This window comes from Lepidochelys kempii, chromosome 1 (genome assembly GCF_965140285.1).
Source record: "Lepidochelys kempii isolate rLepKem1 chromosome 1, rLepKem1.hap1, whole genome shotgun sequence".
Taxonomy (NCBI): Eukaryota; Metazoa; Chordata; order Testudines; family Cheloniidae; genus Lepidochelys; species Lepidochelys kempii.
Window position 1 is genome coordinate 206626903 of NC_136380.1, and position 18816 is coordinate 206645718.

At 46.9% G+C, this 18816-nt stretch overlaps 1 protein-coding gene across 6 annotated transcripts in view; it reads right to left on the minus strand.

Annotated features, from left to right (window-relative positions):
* HGD (homogentisate 1,2-dioxygenase) overlaps nt 1–18816 on the minus strand; it is a 37778-nt gene that overhangs the window by 379 nt on the left and 18583 nt on the right. For 5 of the 6 annotated variants that reach the window (XM_073309583.2, XM_078848408.1, XM_073309604.2 and 2 more), the window contains 9 exons: nt 14070–14129; nt 13121–13212; nt 12018–12052; nt 10055–10134; nt 9467–9566; nt 7828–7952; nt 6970–7074; nt 3923–4049; nt 661–842 (listed from right to left, as the gene is read on the minus strand). In XM_073309583.2, coding sequence (XP_073165684.2) covers nt 661–842; nt 3923–4049; nt 6970–7074; nt 7828–7952; nt 9467–9566; nt 10055–10134; nt 12018–12052; nt 13121–13212; nt 14070–14129 — 906 coding nt within the window. Of the gene's footprint in view, nt 1–619; nt 843–3922; nt 4050–6969; nt 7075–7827; nt 7953–9466; nt 9567–10054; nt 10135–12017; nt 12053–13120; nt 13213–14069; nt 14130–18816 lie in introns of all 6 variants that reach the window. The other variant, XM_078848409.1, reaches the window with a different exon arrangement.

The following is an 18816-nucleotide window of genomic DNA, read 5'->3' on the forward strand; positions in this document are numbered from 1 at the left end:
GTATACACAGAAAACACACCAAAGGTCCAGCGTTGGTCAGACTCTAGCTCTTAGCTTCTCAGTTTGGGGAGGTTCCCAGCTGAGGCCAGCCTAGCATGACTCCTATCTGCTCAGTCAAGGGGAGAAAGCTTCCAACTAAGACCACTAAAAGTGTCCATAATGCCCATGGAGATGTACCATGGCAACGCTGGTGTTTGGCAGGTCCCAAAAGGGATTTTGGAACCTGGGAACATCCTGGAACATCAAGACCATCCAAGAAATCTGGGACAGGGCCTGCTGGAGGACCATTTTCTAGAGCAAGTCATTGTTAGGCCTTGGCTGGTCTGAGGAACTGGGGGTGGAGGGGAGTGTGCTTTTGTTCCAGAAGATAAGGCCAGAATTTCCCAAAAAGCTCAGCTCCCCCTTTAAGCACCAAATTAAGTGGCCAGATTGTCAAAAGAGCTCAGCATGTTGTGTCACAATAGGGGAGCTGAGCCCCTGTGAAAATCCAGTTCCAATTTTGGGTGTTCAGCTCTTCAAATCTCTCCCTGGGCACACGTCCAAGCCGGAGAGCAAGGGTCTGAGCTGCGTTTCCGAGACCCATGTTGGTAGCATGTTGTGCTGCTGCTAGAGCGTTTACCTGGCCAGGCAGTCATTGTACGTGCTCTGCAGGGCTCTTACCATGGTCCCTTCCGCAACTCTCTCGGGCGCTAGCCTGGCTTTGCTTGCCTTCTCAAAACACTCAGCGTCTGGCCCATGGGGTGTCATCATGCTGTGCAGGCTGCCCCCTCCTGGCTGGAACCCTTCTTCCTTCGCTTCATAGCGCCCTTTGATCAGCCCCATGAACTCGCTCATACAGTTCCCTAGAGGAGTGGAGACACAGTTGATGTTACAACGCAACACCGTTTGCAGTCATCGCGGTGTGGCGGTCATCCCCCTGAAGATCACGAACTAAGTAGGGCTGGACCAGCTCGGTATTTGGATGAGTGACCTCCAGACAAATGCAGGAGTGATGCAAGATGTAGTGTCGGTGATGCTGTATGTGGTGCACTTAGGGGTGCTCTACATGCAGGTTTTGTACCACTACATTTCTATGGATTCAGAAACCGATATAGTCAAAGCAGTACAACCTGCTCAGCTGGATGCAGGTAGGTAAGGAGTTCATACTGTATACCAATATAAGCACCTTTAAACCAGTATTACTGCGGCCACACTAGGGGGTTGCACTGCTTTAATTATATTGGTACTGAAACTGTGCAGAGAAGCCTATAATACTACCTCGTGTTTATAGGCCGCAAAGCACTTTATAAAGGAGGGTCAGTATTAGTATCACTCTTTTGGAGATGGGGAAACTGAGACAGAGATCTGAAGTAACTTGTCTTAGGCCACACAGTAGGCCGGTGACAGAGGCAGGAACAGAATCCAGACTTGCTGATGCCCACTCCAGTGCCTTATGGATTAGATCATAGTGCTACTCATTTTTGTACAAGCTCTGAGCCACTTGTGTACCCTAACATCTTGTGACATTGTTTCATTCTTTTATACTCACTCTATTTTCTTGGTCATAAAAGTCCAATCTCTCTCTAATGGTTATGGGCCAAATTTTGCCACCAGTACTCATGATGAGCACTAGTCCCACTGAAAGCAACGCAGTAAGCTCTTCTGGAATAAGGGTTGCTGAATTTGGCTCTTGAATTCTCATTAAGGTATGTTCTCGTCTCTCTAAGTATGTATTTTAGTCCCAGTTCAGCAGACAACTACCACTTGTCATACCCACTCACCTCGAATGGGTTTACTCAGTGTAGTTAGTTAGTGAGCTTGGCTACACATTTTTGTAAGCTCAAGCCATATGGTGGTAGCTGTGTTCTTCACATTTCCATTTGCATCAGCAGCGCATCCTTTCTTCAGTGCAATTCGGGGATGAAGCATTCAATTACAAAACTACTTTAGCAAAAATATAGGTAGCCTATATCTGCAAGCACATGTTCACTACTACTCATCCTTAATCTGCAGTATCGTGTGTATGAATGGTTTACTGAGAAATTTTTCATATAAATGGCTCATGAACTGCATTTAGGAGGGTATTACACAGAAGTGTAAGATGTTACATAGGTGTAGCTAAGGCTGTAAAATATATTATATCATAGGAAGGCTGGCCTAGCAGTTAGGACACAGGTTTGGGACTTGAAATGACCCAGATTCAATTCTTGGCTCATCCACAGACTTCCTGTGTGACCATAAGCAAGTCACTTACTCCACCCTGTGCCTCAGTTCCCTATCTGTAAAATGGGGAAAACAGCACTTCCCTCCCTGAGTGGGGTGCTGGGAAGACACATACATTCCTGATTCTCAGACATTTGGATATTACAGGGATGAGGGTCATATAAATACCTTCAAAGACAGAGAAATTGTGTATGCCCATGTAATAAAAGCCTCAATATGCATTCATACATAGGAGAAAGTTAAGGTTGTGTGGGAAATCATAACTTTGCCACTTCATGATCTGAGTACCGAACTGTGCAGCCTTCATGTTCTCTGAATGCAGGTTTTTGACAGGACACAAGAACTGACAACAACAGTTCTACAGGTAAAAGACTAGATCCCATGTAAAATGTATGAGAAAGAACTGCTTAAACTCATTATCCCTCTACAGTGGTGCTGAGCACCACAGATTTCAATGGGATTTGAAGATGCTCAGCATTTTGCAAGACTGGGCACTTCCTAAGCCAATGTAATATGTTCAGACAGCCAGGTTAGACACTATCATTCCACAGGTGAAAAACAATCCTATAAATATGAACTTAGTGTTTCTCAAACACACTCTGAGTGACCTGGCATAATTGGCGTCCAGCTGTTTTCCCTTTCTTTCATTATTTGAAACGAGAGCAGGGCCAACCAACAAGGAGCAGACAGTGATGGTGGCAAAGGGTTATTTTTCTTCCATGATGTAGTCACCTGCCACTAAGAACATGGCTGAGAAGGACATTGGTTCCAAATCTCTGCCTGTAAGCACCCCAGATATTGCTGAGGTAACAACAGCACCACTTTCCAACTAGATACACATGAAGTGGTGAAGAAGGATGGCCTTATGGTTATGGCACTGGAGAGGAGCTGAGAAGATCTAGAGTCCAGTGCCCGTTCTGACACAGACTTCCAGTGTGATCTTGAGCAAGTCACTTAACCACTCAGTGCCTCAATTTCCCATCTATAAAATGGGAATAATACTTGCTTTCTCCCGCCCTTTGTCTCTTCTCTGGTGCGATGGTAAGCATTGGCGGGCAGGGACTATTTATAGAGTACATCTACACTGCAAATTAACATGCAATTATAGCTTGGGTAGGTACACCCATGCTTGCTTTAATTTAGGTAGTGCAGCTAAAAATAGCTGGGAAGATATGGAGGCACAGATTCCGGTTTAGGCCAGCAACCTGAATACATATCCATGGTTCCCCATGGCGTTGTACTAAGGCAGCCAGCTTGCACTGAAGCCTGGGTCACCATGTCTTTACTACTAACTACTACTGTTACCTGCTCTACCTAGATGAAAGCTGGTGTGGGTCTTCCTTCCCATGCTACACTCACATCTTCGCTTGCAATGCAGACATACCCTTACTAAGCATTTGCACAGTGCCACTACAATGGGGACCCAACCTTGGTGGGGCCTCTAGGTGCTTCTCTAATACAAATAAATGTACGTGTGTAACCACAAGCCATGTCACCTCCTGTACAGTTGTCCTCAGTTGCTGTAAATGGGGACAGCTTTCCTTTGGTTCCTGCCCCAAGAAAGACTGGCTGGCTGCAAGTGGCCCATGTTAGCTGAGTGAGAGGATGCAGGCAAAGCCATCTTTCTCCTTGTGGCTCCTGTGGAGAACAGGAAGCATGGTTTGTTTGACCCCCACCCCCGACCCACTTCTCAAGGGTAACTGAGTAAGGGCAGACATACTGTGGTAATAAGGTGGCCGGAAGGTGTTGTTAGCCACCCCCCATCGGGGTGGGAAGATGACAAAGTCAGCAAGTGCCACTCCAGGTCGAGCTGACTTGGCTGTCAAGACAGTGAAAATAGATGGGTCCTACAAAAAACAAAACAAAACAGGATGGCAAATCAGAAAGCATGGCTAAGTTCAGACCTGTCAGTTCAGCTGCATCCTGTGAGCCACACCTGCCAATTCAGCCTCTCACCCTCTGAAACATTTTCACCATCTGTATTTTAGAAGAGGTTTGGAGGGTGAGTGGGATTTCTTGGCTGGTGTGAGGCCACCCATGCACCAGATCCCATTCTGGGCATAGGAGGAAGGAGATGCCTCCTTATTTGGCTGGCCTAGAAGAGCTCTAATTCTTGTCTCTCCCATGACAAGCACTCTGCCACCCCTGACCTTCCACCATCTTGTCTGGGTCCTGCTGATTCCCTCATATGACTGGTTTCAGAGTAACAGCCGTGTTAGTCTGTATTCGCAAAAAGAAAAGGAGTACTGGTGGCACCTTAGAGACTAACCAATTTATTTGAGCATGAGCTTTCGTGAGCTACAGCTCACTTCATCCGATGAAGTGAGCTGTCGCTCACGAAAGCTCATGCTCAGATAAATTGATTAGTCTCTAAGGTGCCACAAGTACTCCTTTTCTTTTTCCTCATATGACTGCAGCACTGACTGCAGAGAGGAAGAGGGGCTGTCCTGAGCCCAGAATGCTGCAGCACTTCCTCATCCCGCAGGGAATGCTGGCTTCAGAGGAGACCATACAACTCTGCTCCTCTCCTTTCCCCCAAGTGACCCTACTATCGCAAAACACAACATTCCCAATAAGTTCCCAGAATGTATGGGGGACAACTTTTTGTTTCAGAAGGTGGAGGAAGTAACCCCGGGAACAGCCATTTTAGACTTGATTCTGACCAACAGGGAGACATTGGTTGTGAATCTGAAGGTGGAAGGCAATTTGGGTGAAAGCGTTCATGAAATGATAGATCAGAAATGATAAGGAAAGACAGGTAAGGTCCCATGGGCAGAAAATCTCAGGGAAAGAGGAATTAGGAAGTTTCTCAATGAGACAATATTAAAGACACAACTGCAATCTATCCTGATGCGAAGGAATGATAGGAAGAATAATAAAGAGGCCAATATGACTTCATCAGGAACTCTTTAATGATCTGAAAATCAAAAAGAAATCCTACAAAAAGTAGGAACATGGATGAATTGCTAAGGATGAAAACAAAAGAATAGCACAGACATGTTGGGGACAACATCAGAAAGGTGAAGGGCCAAAATGGGTTACATTTAGCAAGAGACATAAAAGGCAATAAGAAGAGGTTCTTTGAGTACATTAGGAGCAAGAGAAAGACAAAGGAAAGTGTAGGGGGAAAGAGAGCTAATAACTGATGACATCAAGAAGCCCAAAGTGTTTAATGCCTGTTTTGCTTCAGTCTTCACTAAAAAGGTTAATAGTGATCAGATACTCAATACAATATTAACAACCAGAAGGAAGAAATGTAAGCCAAAATAGGGAAAGGACAGGTTAAAAAAATATTTAGATACATTAGATATATTCAAGTTGGCAAGATCTGATTAAATTCATCTGAGGGTTACTTAAAGAATTGTCAAAAAGAAAAGGAGTACTTGTGGCACCTTAGAGACTAACAAATCTATTTGAGCATAAGCTTTCGTGAACCACTTCATTATAGTGACTGAATAGTTTACACTTGATAACTGGTTTGGAAATCTGAGTGTACGTCTACACTACCCGCTGGATCAGTTCCTAGCAGTGATTGGATGCCTGTGGGACTATATTATCCCAGTGTCCCATATTACCTACTTCCATCTCCTTCCTCTGGCTGTTCAAATTAAAAGGTCAGAATCACCCATTGAAGCAGATTTCCGATGACACAAATGATGTCTGGAACTATGCACATCCTACTATAGCTGTTACTCTGTCTTCCCCACCCTGGCCTGCTTGTTTGTCTCATCCACCTGTTATGTCTTGTCTTTTTGAGCACAAGCTCTTTGGCACTGGGACTGGCATTTTTTATATGTTTGTATAGGGCCTAGCACAATGGAGTTCAACCTGATTGTAGACTCCAAATACTCTGACAACAGAAATGTTAAATAATAATAGTAATTAATAATAACTATATAATTTACCAAAAGACAGCTGTGGTCCAAACGCAGAAGGGACACACAGTGCTGTCAATGACATGCCTGCTGTAAGTCTGCCAGAAATCAGGAGTAAGTGGTAAACTAGACTAAGTCTGATCAATTTAGCAGGTGTGGAAAAGGACTGTAACTTATATTCCCCCCTTTACCTATTCAAGGTATAACAGGAAAAGCAACAACCAGGAGGGTGTAAGATTCCCTGACGTAAGGCCTGAGTTCCCAGCCTGTTTCACCAGCTTCACCGTGTTTCAATGTAAAACAAGTGTAGTGGATTGGAGAATTGGGCCCACTCTGTGTGGGAACTGTCTTGCCTTGCACAGCCCTGTTCAGTGCTTTCCAAGCTGATCTCAAAGAGACTGAACGTCACAGGTGCTTGAGATGCCAATGTGGTGCAAGCTACACGGACTTTCCACTGACATCCATTTTCTAATTCACCAGTTACCTGCTGTGCAACTTACACTGACATTTACACCACTGCAGGATTTGGTCCCCAACTCCAAGGATTTACAGACATTTGGCCTGAATTAGACTTTGGCCTTGTGGTGTGGCAAGCAGATGACTAGACGAAGAGGAGGGGTAGCGTGTGGCAGGAGACTGGGCAACAGGAGTGTCCCAGGTTCTATTTCCACCTCTGCCACTGATACATTGTGTGGCACTGGAGAAGTTAGGTCAACATTTTCAAACTTAGGTACCCCAGTGATGCTCCTAAATCTATATTTAGGCTCCTAATAAGAGACCTAGTTTTTCAGTGGTGTTGAGCACCCACAGCTCCCAATGGTTTTAGATTTCATAAGCGCCAATTTCATTGCTCCACCTCATACATGCCTATGTTGACAGCCTTAGAACTTACCGCATGGTCAAAAGCAACAGAATTGATGACCATAAAGTTATCCAGATTGTATTTGTATGGTGTGTAGTTCCCATGCCAGGCCACCACATTGAATGGGGAGAAATCCTATCAAATCAAGAAGAACAAAGGCAGCAGAAGATTATCCCCAGCACTCTCCAACATGCTGCTAACATACAGGGCACTGCTCTGTTATTCAAAATGCATTTAGTGTTAGTAAATGGTGCTCTGTTGACAGCCTGGAGCCGAAGCCCCCTGTGTATCCACAGAACAGGTACTGCCTGGGCAGTGGCAGGGCACATTCCTCCTCGCCATACCCTGCCAATGGGCCTCAGCTCTGCCCCATTTCTAGTGATGAGAGGGGAGTTCGGTGTCCAAGGCCCATTTACTCCTTGGCTTCACTGCTGACGCCACCCATAAGGAAATAGTTGTAATGGTAATTTTTTGTAACAGGAACACCTGCCCAATAGAAATTAGACCAATGCCCCCCCACAGAAATACACTCCTGTCTTTTCACATAGGCCACTGAATAGCACTTGGAAGCAGTGAGGTAAAAATCATCACCTAGAGGCAAAGAATCACTAACTTTTTACTAACTTCAGAGTCAAACAATTCTTTAAGAAACATTTACTATGGATGGAGAGCATTTTAGCTGGAGGGTGAAATGTGCCAACAAACAACGGGCTCAATCCTGCTTTCATTTAACTCAATGGGAATTTGGCCGCTGACTTCAGTGGGAGAAGTATTGGTCCCCAAAGTTATTTGCCATGTTGGTAAATAGTACATCCTATAATGTGCACTTATAACTAATAGAGCTTCAGTGTGATCCAGTCTTTGTGAAAAGGATTCTGATTTCCTTACCTGTTGGGCTGAAAACAACTTGCCCTGGTACTTGCTGATCACTGTGTAGCCACCTGCTACTTGGCAATCTTCATACCAGGCAACTGGCACTAAGAAATCTCGTGGGTTAGCCAGACCATTGGCCCCTCGGGTAGAAAAAAAAAAAGCAGCAAGATTCTGAGTGATGTCTTTACAAGGTGGGGACTGTTGTCCTTCCCTGGTTATACCGGTGTACTTTTGGAGTTTGAATGACTTTAGAGGCACTTCACTGTACTCCATAAAGAGGCTTATTGTTCTCAACAAAACTATTTACCTGTAATCCTTACTCTCAGACAGGGGTCACTGGTACACGCTCTGGCACTTAAGTCCATGTTCCCATCATGGGAGTCAGACAACTCTCACAGCTCTGATTACTACACTATTACCCACCCTCAATAGTCGGGGAGTGTTACCTTGGGGTGGCAGAAGAGGATTAGACATCAGGGACTTTCTATTCTTGGCTCGGTCACTGACTGGTTGTATAACCTTGGGGAAAGATCTCTAGAAAGCCATCAGGCACCAGCACATTTCTGGACGTGTGGAAAATAATAATAAAATGAGGCTAATGATACTTATTCACTTTTAGGTGTATTGTAAGAGTTGGTTAATGTCTGTAGAACATTTTCAAGTGTAAAGCACCACATGAGTGCTAAGCAGTCTTCTTCTTCTCATGATTATTATTGTTTTTTATTACAAAGAACTTTGACTTCCTTGGATAAATGTGCCAGGCATTACTACCTGCTGCTGAGGTTTAACAGTCAGTACTTTCCTCCAGCTGTCAGTTTTCAAGTGAAAAGTGAAGTTAAACAAGAATAAAATATAAATGATCTCTGGGGGGAAGTGGGGTGGCTGGTAGGGAGAGGATCTCCTATAATTGCTACCTCCTGAAAAGAAGGATTGCAGGCAAGTACAGTCATTTACTTTTCTTCAAAAAGTGAACGTTAGAATAGATTTCTCCCTTCTTGGAGACTCAAGAATTCCAAAAGTGTCTCTGAAAAAAGCTAACTAATGAAAAAACTTGTTACAAATACATAGGCAAAATGGTATAAATAATCATATAAAACAGGCATTGACTGTAACGACATGAAATCGCCGTATCCTGGCTGGAGTGCTACAGCTAAGGGTGCCGAAGAATCACTCTTATAATCTCATTCCACAGGTCCACAGGACTCCAGAGCAAGCAGTGAGCAAGGCGAAGGATCTGCAGAGCACACATCACACAGGAGAGGGCATTTTGGTGGGGGGAAAGATCCCTTTCTCTACTCCTGGGGGATCAGGGAATTAATGGCCTTCCAAGTTTTTTGTTGGGAATGGGGGCTACTCTTTGAAATGATAGTGTCCATTTGTCAGGGAGCAACTGAAGAGCATCTCCAGGATTCCTATTGAGCGTCTCATACTGAGGCTTCCAATTCATTCTTAGCAGAGAGGTCTCTGAAATTTTAAGCCTTCCTATGTCGTAAAAGGGAGTTTGCTACAAGAAGAGGATGGACCTGGCCTTCTGTATCCCATGTGAATGGAAAGCCTGAGGAGAAAGGAGGAATGGATTTTGGCTCTCAGTCCCTTGCTCTTGTAGCACTCTGGCCCCACAGAACCCATTGTAAACTTGATGATGAATCTTTACCGATGGGTCCCAGGTCAGGTAGCTCGAAATGCGCGCCATACACCTCCAGGACGTAGCCCCTGGTTTCTCCAAACACCTCCACACTGAAACGCATCCCTTGCTAGGAAGGAAAAAATAAAAGTAGATACCAAGAGCAGCTCAAGATGGTTGTTACAGCCCACAAAAGATTCATGCAGAGGTGGCCAGTGTGCGGCTTGTGGGCCAAATGCAGCCAACTGACTTCTACAGGGTGCCCCCCAGGGCTGCCCTCAAGTTGAACATGGTGGCATGGCTTGCTGAGCCTACATATCCCAGCATGCCATGCTCAAACTGGATTCAAGCAGCCCATGCCACACTGTATGCTTTTCTATTAAAGATTAGGGTGGCTGTGACTGGTGCACTGTACACAAATTAGGTCAGCCCAGGGGTTCGTGGCAAGTTCCTAATGCAGCCTCTGCTGAGCAAAGTTTAAGGCCCCCTGGGTTAGTCCAGCTCTCTGGGGTTCGACTGAGGTCGAGCAAAACTCACTGTTTCAACGTCAGCAGCATGCTTTCGGAGGTTCCCTCCAAAAATAAGCCAGCAGGAGGTGGAATCCTGCCTAGTCCTCACCTGAATGACACAGATCTCATTGGGCTCCACCAGCAATTTGCCAAACTCGGTGGTGATGAGCAGCTTCCCTTGCTGTGGCACTGTGGGAAGGAAACATAAGCAGCAGACACTGAGGAACCCGAGGGTTTTCCTGTCACCAAAAGTCACGGTTTATAAGCTTCAATCTGCAAATTCATTCTTCCCCCCAGTATGCTACCAGCCTCCTAGGAAGGCTCTTGCTTCTCTTAGCTGCAGATGCTCTCTGTCCTTCCTGACCCCACCATCACCCTCACACTGTGGCCTAGGGAGAAATGTTGTGTGTAAGCAGCAAACAGAAGCAGATCAGTGTTACAGGCGAACAAATCGCTCAGACAGAAAAAAACACAGAAACACGTTCTTTTGTTGTTCAAAGAAGCAACTGCTGATGAATGATGCCAGACTGACCGCTCTGTATCCACAGAGCAGGCCACAGTAGTGCAACTGTGCTTCTCACTGCTCTCCCGCCAGTGGGATCATCTTGAGAGGTAAGATACAAATTCAGCCTTCTTGAGCCATTCAGTACTTGGTCTCAGGTTAAACTAGCAAGAAGTCCAGTTAATGACAGCTGTGATTGATTTGTATATCCACTAAGAACTGGCCTGAGTTCCTCAGATTCGTTTCACCTAAGGGCCAGTGAAGAGCCATTAGATGGGAGCAGTGTTCAGTTACTAGGGCCCAGCTCCTCAAAAATATTTAGGAACCTAACTCCCACTGAAACCAAAGGAAGCAAGGTGCCTAAACATCTTTGAGGATCTGGGCCTAGCAGCCGAGGATGGATTTAAACTAGAGACCTAGATGCAAAAGGCTCTGTATGCCAATCCCCAGAGCCAGCCAGTCAGTTCCTCTTCCCTTGCACCTATGCCACTAGGAGAATAAATTAATTATTGAGTGGCAGTGAGTCCAAACTTCTGAACTCTGAGAATACAAAGAAAGGGGGAGAGGTTACTATTGCACTATACCTCAGGGCAGTGGTTCTGGGGATTACTCAACACATTCTTTCATGTGAGGAGCCTCTCCCCTTCACCAAAGATGCAAACTGTGTCTCCAAGAGCTACAGGATCCTGCTTTCCATGTGGTTACCCCTTCACTTCTTTGATACACAGCAGAGGCCAAGTATGGTTAACTCTCCACTCGACTAGAGCGGGGGCTAATGGTCTTTAGTTAACATTTGCATTCGTTCTCTTGAATGTACTGGCCCAGGATGGCCCACACCGTAACCGGAAGGCCTGTGAAGTCATGCAGTATGCCCTACTCGGGCCCTCTCCCTTTCACCTCACGGTGGGGAGAGAGCAGAGGAACCGCAGTTTGGTATTTTGGGGTTTTTGCTGATGAATGAGTTCAGTCACCAAGTCGTTTCTATTCATCAATCAAGAAAGATACAAACAAATATCAGGGTCACATGCATTTATTTTTGGTGAAATAAAATATTTAAATGTGCATGCATTTCAAGTTCCAATGCAACACTTATTGTTGCAAGTTTGGACACCCCAGCCTGGTGGAACTCAGGAACACAGATCCCCTGTCAAAGACTCACTAGTCTTGGACTGAAGCAAAGCTGTGAGCGGTCTATCAATCCCAGGGTTTATAGTTTCCAGAAAACCTCAAGGACTTTTGTGACATGCCTAATAGGATTCCCACAATAGCATTACAGATGCAGAGCACTAGGAACCGGACACTGACTAGCTAGCCAAGGAATCAGGGTCCTGTTAAAAAAAGAGACTTACAATCCTGGACTGAGAGAGAGAAGCCGAATGTGGTAGGCAACTTAACCGTTACCAAACCACCTAATTTTGGATGGTCCAGGAGTGATGTTTCTCACCGACCACCAGTCCAAACCTTCCCAGCAGGAAGAACGAACCAGGTGTTGGGAGAAACAGAGAGGAAGGCAGATGGCAACAGAGATTAGCAATGATGGGGGGAAATAGAAGTCGCATCAGTAACTCACCAATCAGGAAGTCTCCATCTGAATTGTAAAAGCACCTAAAGAAAAAGGAGCACAGGCACACACATACTACAGGCTGTAATAGGAGGGTCTCTTGAGCAGGTAGAGAGTCAGTGATGCCAACAGAGGCAACCTTGGGAGCCCCATTCACAGGGTTGGTGGAGCCTCAGCACATAGAGGCACGCAGGAGGCAGGATGATCTAATGCACAAAGCGCGGGACTAGGAACTCCTGAGGACTAGTCCTGCCTCTGCTAACGTCCTTCCTCCGTGACCTTGGGCAAATCACTTCCCCACTCTGAGCCTCCATTTCCCCATCTGTAAAATGGAGATTATGATGCTGACTCACCTGACAGAATTGTTGTGAGAAACTGTTAACGTCTGTCAGGTGTGATACTAAGTATTATTGACCTCCAAGGGTGAGCTTGGTCTGTGGGATAAGGATCTATGAACCCTGCAGAAAAGCCCCTCTTATCTCTGCAGCCCCAACCCTTCACCATTCCCACCTCCCTGCTGATCAATGTGCATCCCATCTCTTTGTACGATGTTTACCCAAGGGAGTGCAATCTGTTAGGGTTTTCTATACCACCCATCACCATAGTATCTAAGTACTTTTGTGGAGTGCACGTGAATTTAGGGGATATCTAGGCATTGTTATTTGCAAAATAGTTGCTATGTGGTCTGTGCTCTCAGAGAGCATTTGCAATGAATTACAGATGCTATTGGGATGGTTGCAAACTAACACTAAGGCTGCGTCTACACTACAAACCTTACAGCCGCACCACTACAGCTGTGCCGTTGTAAGGTCTCACGTGTAGCCGCTCTTTGCTGGTGGGCGAGAGCTCTGCCGTCAGCATAGTTAAACCACCCCCAATGAGCAGCTGTAGCTATGTCAGCAGGAGACTGTCTCCCACCAACATTACGCTGTCCACACCAGCACTTTTGTTGGTGAAACTTATGTTGGTCAGGGGTGTGGTTTTTTCACTCCCTTGACTGACAAAAGTTTTGCCAACAAAAATGCTAGTGTAGACAAAGCCTCACACTTGCAAACTAACTTGCAAACTACCAGCCCTGGAAAACCTGGACCTCAAATCTAATAGTCACTGACCTATTAATCATAGAGGTGTTACAGGTGAAGATGTGGATGGCAATCCCATTCCGTGACTTGGGCTCCCCAGCTCCACACAATGTGTGCAAACCCTAGGAGACAAACACACTGAGTTAGAAAGAGCAGCCGGTAGCTGGATGGAGACAAGATCCCTCCATCCCCTTCGATGGGGCTGTGCACCCTGGCTGGACTCCCTCCTTCCTCAGAGATCCCACCTCTGTTGGCTGGGCTCCCTGTCTCTGCGTGACTGTTGTTTGCCGTTGTTTAAAACAACCCTGATCCTTGGAGACCTCTCAAAGCTGAATATGCAGCAGAGCAGCAGGCCAGTGGCTAACAGCGCACAAAGCTTCTCTAAAGCCCAGTAAAGGGGGGGCTTCGAAAACCATGGCAGAAGGCACAGACCCAGCTCAATAGTCACTGGTAGGGAGTGGGGAAAACCCTCTCCCTGAGGAGATGAGCTACCCCGGGTGTCTGTCCTCCTCACAGCATTTGCCAGGGAGCTCGTAAGGGGAATGGGGCTGGACTCAGCTGGAGTGAACTCCTCTGATTATCCCAAGGGAGCAGCGAATCTCTCACTCGGTAGTTCAGGCGTCAGACCCAGCTTGGGAGGGTAGGGAATTCTGGCTTTGAGTGGCCTGGTTGATTTCAGTTAGGGAGCTACGGCTGCAAAAAGCCCTTCCAACTTTTCAGTACCAAAACACTATATGCGAGGCTTGGCTGCTCTTTACCCAGACTCTGTTTATTGCCAGTGTACAGTCTCGTAGTAAGAGCAGGACTCCTGGGTTCTATTCCTAGCCCTGCCTTTGACTCACTGTGTGATCTTGGGCAAGTCAGTGGGCCTCTCTGTGCCTCAGTTTCCCCCTCTGTAAACTGCACATTATTGCTATCTGCTCTACTAAACCCTATAAAGAAGGAAAATGGCCTGGGAGGCTCCAGCTGCTTGACTTACGCTCACAAAGTCCAGCTTTTTTTCAGAGGCTCTGGGGATCTCAAAAGGCTTCCATCTCAGCTGGAATCAAGCAAACACAAAGTGAGGAAGGAAATGCCAGCCATTATAATATGAACAGTGCTAGCTAAAAAGAACAGAGGGGCCTCCATGCCCTCACCCTGCCCTCTGCTGGGTATTTTCGGGGTTTTCTTCTTCGCAGGAGATTTTAAAAATATTATTTTGCAAACCAGTTTTCTGACCTGGGAGCTGCCAAGCTTGAAATTCCTATTTAAAAACTGTCCTTCTCTGTGTTACTAACACCACCTGACATGCAAAGAATTTCAGATTAACTGACTCGTCATCACTGATGCTGTTTGTGTCATTTTGTGCTCTGCTCAGCTTGCGACCATTCACTTGTTGAATGACCCTGGGCTACTCATGTCTGTTCTCTGTGCCTCAGTTTCCCCACCTGTTAGACGGGGGGCTGCGGGCTCAGATAACTGCTGTTGGTAAAGTTGTGGAGTTGTTCACATAAAAGGTGCTTGAGAAGTATATATTATTTGGAATGGCAGTCAATTTCGCTCGCTGTTTCTGCGGCACGAGCCAAGGCTTCTAACACTGCGGAGACAGGTTTCAATTAAATAAAACCTCTACAACAACCATAAAGCTTTGGGCCCCAATTGTGATCTCAGTGACACTGAAGATATAGCTACACTTGAGCTGGGAAGTGTGATTCCCAGCCAGCATAACTGTACCTGAGCCAGCTCTGCTCGAGCTAGCACAGTAAAAATAGCAGTGTAGCTGGGGTATCATGGGTGGTGGCTCAGGGTAGCCACCCCACTACATGCCCGCTGAGACTCCTGGGCATGTACTCCAAGTTTACTCCAGTGTAAGTGTCTGGGTTTTAATGGAGTTATTCCTGATTAACACTGGTGGATCTGAGGGAAGAGTCAGGCTCTCTGCTGACAGTTCTTTTTAAATCATGTAAATCATTTTGTAACAGTTAAAAATAAACCATAATCTAATTTTTGAGCCTAAATGACTTGTCAGAGTCTCCTTGAAGATTAACCTTAGGAGGAAAAGAAAGTGGCGGTGTGCTGGGCCACGCCAGATGCACCTCTGAGTGAAACAGTGCAGGAGTTCATCACTTATTAATCAGCTGCACACCAGGCTTGGCACTGCTATTGGCAGATAATTGCTCTGTTCTCTGAAGCCATCTGCTTACAAAGAAGTCCTGCAGTTCAAGCCCTGGCATGGGCAGCCAGGTCGGGTCAGCCGGGCAGCTCTTGCTCCTGGCAGAGTCTCCTACTGAACACAGGGAAGTAAGTGTTGTATGTCTTTGTGCTACAGGATATTAATTTTTTTTAAAAGGTAATCAAATGGATCAAGAAAGTATAAATGAAAAAGATTTGAGTGAAATAATTATGAATTGCCTTTCTCTTGTACTAAATAAGTCTGATACTTTTTAAGTGGCAGGGGCAGTTTAAAGAGAGTGTGGATAGACTGATATACAGGGGAGAAAGGATGGTCTAGTGTTTAAAACACAGAGCTCAAAGTTAGAAGGTCCAGGTTCACAGGCTGCCTGTCTAACCTTAAGCAACCCACTACCTAGCTCTGTGCCTTTGTTCCCTCATCCATGAAATGAGGATGATAATTATCTGCTTTACAAAAGGGGTAGGGCTTATCTCATTAATACTTTGAGATCCAGTGACAGAAGGGGTTGGATAAGAGCAAAGGGTTATTTATTATTAATAATAGTCATAATAACAATAGATACGATACACAAGCAAGGCAGAGTGAGCTAACAGACCAAACTGGCAAGGGATCAACACACAATGCAACAGCTGACTGAGGGTGGGAACTATGAGTGATACAATAGCCCAGGCCACTGGATACAATGCTCTTCCTTGGGAGCATCTGGATGAACCGTCTGCATGTTTGTTGCCATGCAGCAACGTCCCAAGGGGCTCTCCACACAAAGAGATTTTGGCTGCTCAAAAAAGGGGGCCTCTGGGGGAGGAGATATTTAGATGTCAGAGAGGGAGAGATTTCTGAAGGAGCTACCAGTTTAGGTCAGGGTGTTAAACATATGGTCTGCAGACCAGATGTGGCCCTCGTGATGTATTCCTATGACCAGCATGAAACAATTAGGTTATGGACACTCTAAACTTTCATTTTTTAAAATATAGAAGTGGCTAGGTCTCATTGCTTCAGCAATAACCTCCTAAATGTGAACCTAGTGTAAATGCAAAGTGATGACATGTCTGCCTGAGTCTGCAGACAGCCTGGAGCAATGACTCAGAGGTGTGAACTTCCCTGTCCCCTATTCATCTCATTGGGAGTGACAATTCTAAAGGGCAATGATGATACTTCAGTGGCAACAGTGTGACAACTTCAAGTGTCCACGGCTGATCAGTTTAAGCTCTTGATGGCTGGGAACTGACAGTCACTGCAGGCAAGGGAATGCAGACGGAAGAACAGAGAAGAGACACAAAACAGAGGAGAGGGGGAGAAAGAGAGATGGGAAAGGGAAAGAAATAAAGGCAGAAATATAGGTGGCTTAAAGGAGAGCAGATTTTCTCACTGAGTGATACTGAATGTGACAAGTTACTGAGTAAATAATAATGTTTAGCTCCCACCTAAAGGCTGTATTCTCCCCTTGATATCGGTGCAAACCTCCACTGAAATTAGTGGGAGGTCCACCTTGGAACGAGGGGAGTAGAACATCCTGAAATTATAGCCCAGCCTATGGACCATAATGAAACACAGAATTCAGCTCCCTCCTCCAAAGGAGTTTGACACCCTGTGCTAGATGTTAGGCTACCGCCTGGCTTTGAGTTGTATTCAAACAACTGGGTGATTCTTTGTTATGTCTGGGTTTTATTGTGTTGGGTCCTGATCCAAAGCTCATGAAAGTCAAGGGAAAACCTTCCATTGACTTCAATGGACTTTGGATCAGGTCCTTAGATGACTCACTGTGGGCTCCTTATAAATGGATAAATATATAAATAAAAGAGATTCCACAGAAAACTGAAGTGAACTGTGCAAGCCCTGGGGCCAAACCTAAGATCAATTGTACTGGCAGGCTGTGAGCACCCAGACAAACAACACCCTGGCCTTGTGGTGTCTATGACCAATAGATTCTGGCAACTAACTCACTGACCATGGCTATATTCCCAGCTCAGATATCGGAGCCTGAGAAAGCAAAGGAATGGTGGCACCTATTGGTCTCTGACTCCCAGTACCCAAAGGCCCTTGGTACAGTTAGCTGGAGTGCTTCCAGAGGTACTTAGGTACTAAAGTGATGGGTAAGAACATAAGAACAGCCATACTGGGTCAGACCAAAGGTCCATCCAGCCCAGTATCCTGTCTACTGACTGTGGCCAATGCCAGGTGCCCTAGAGGGAGTGAACCTAACAGGTAATGATCTAGTGATCTCTCTCCTGCCATCTATCTCCACCCTCTGACAAACAGAAGCTGGGGACACCATTCCTTACCCATCCTGGCTAATAGCCATTAATGGACTTAACCTCCATGAATTTATCCAGTTCTCTTTTAAACCCTGTTATAGTCCTAGCCTTCACAACTTCCTCAGGCAAGGAGTTCCACAGGTTGACTGTATGCTGTGTGAAGAAGAACTTCCTTTTATTTGTTTAAAACCTGCTGCCCATTCATTTCATTTGGTGCCCCCTAGTTCTTATATTATGGGAACAAGTAAATAACTTTTCCTTATTCACTTTCTCCACACCACTCTGATTTTATATACTTCTATCACAGGGGTGTGCAAACTATGGTCCGCGGGTCGGATCCGGCCCCTCAGGGCTTTGGATCCGGCCCGCGGAATTGCCCTATGTGGTGCCGCAGGCCCCGCGCTGCTCTCAGAAGCGGCCGGCATCCTGTCCCTGGGGCCCCGGGATGGGCGGGGGCAGAGGGCTCCAGGCGTTGCCCTTGCCTCCAGGCACCGCCTCCCACAGCTCCTATTGGCTGGGAATGGGGAACCACGGCCAATGGGAGCTTTGGGGAAAGTACCTGGAGGCATGGCAAGGGCAGCGCACGGAGCCCTGTGCCACCCCCGTCCCCCAGGGGCCACGCAGGGTTGTGGTGCCGGCCACTTCCCAGACTGGCGCGGCATGGGGCCAGAGCAGGCATGCAGGGAGCCTGTCCTGGCCCCAATGTGCGCCGCTGCCACCCCAGAGCACCCCACTTTAGGTAAGCGGCACCGGGCGGGAGCCTGCACCCTGAACCCCTCCTGCACCCCACCCCCCAACTCTCTGCCCTAAGCCCCTTGCCTGCACCTTGCACCCCTCCTGCATCCCAACTCCCTGCTCTGAGCCCCCTGCTGCGTCCTGCACCCCCATGCATCTGAACCCCCTGCCCTGAGCCCCCTGCCGCACCCCACGCCCCTCCTGCACCCCAACTCCCTGTCCTGAGCCCCGTCACACCCTGCACCCCTCCTGCCCCCCAACGTCCTGCCCTGGGCTCCCTCCCCCAGTCCGCACCCCTCCTGAACCCCTGCCGAGCCCCCTCCTGCACTCCGCACCCCTCCTGCACCCCAACCCCCTTCCCTGAGCCCTCTCATGCACCCCACACCCCTCCTCTGCCCCAATCCCTTGCCCTGAGCCTGTTCCTGCACACCATACCCTCTCCCACACCCCACACTCCCTCCCGCACACCAACTCCCTGCCCCGGCCTTGCAAACAATTTCCCCACCGAGATATGGCCCTCGGCCCAAAAAGTTTGCCCACCCCTGCTCTATCATATCCCCCCT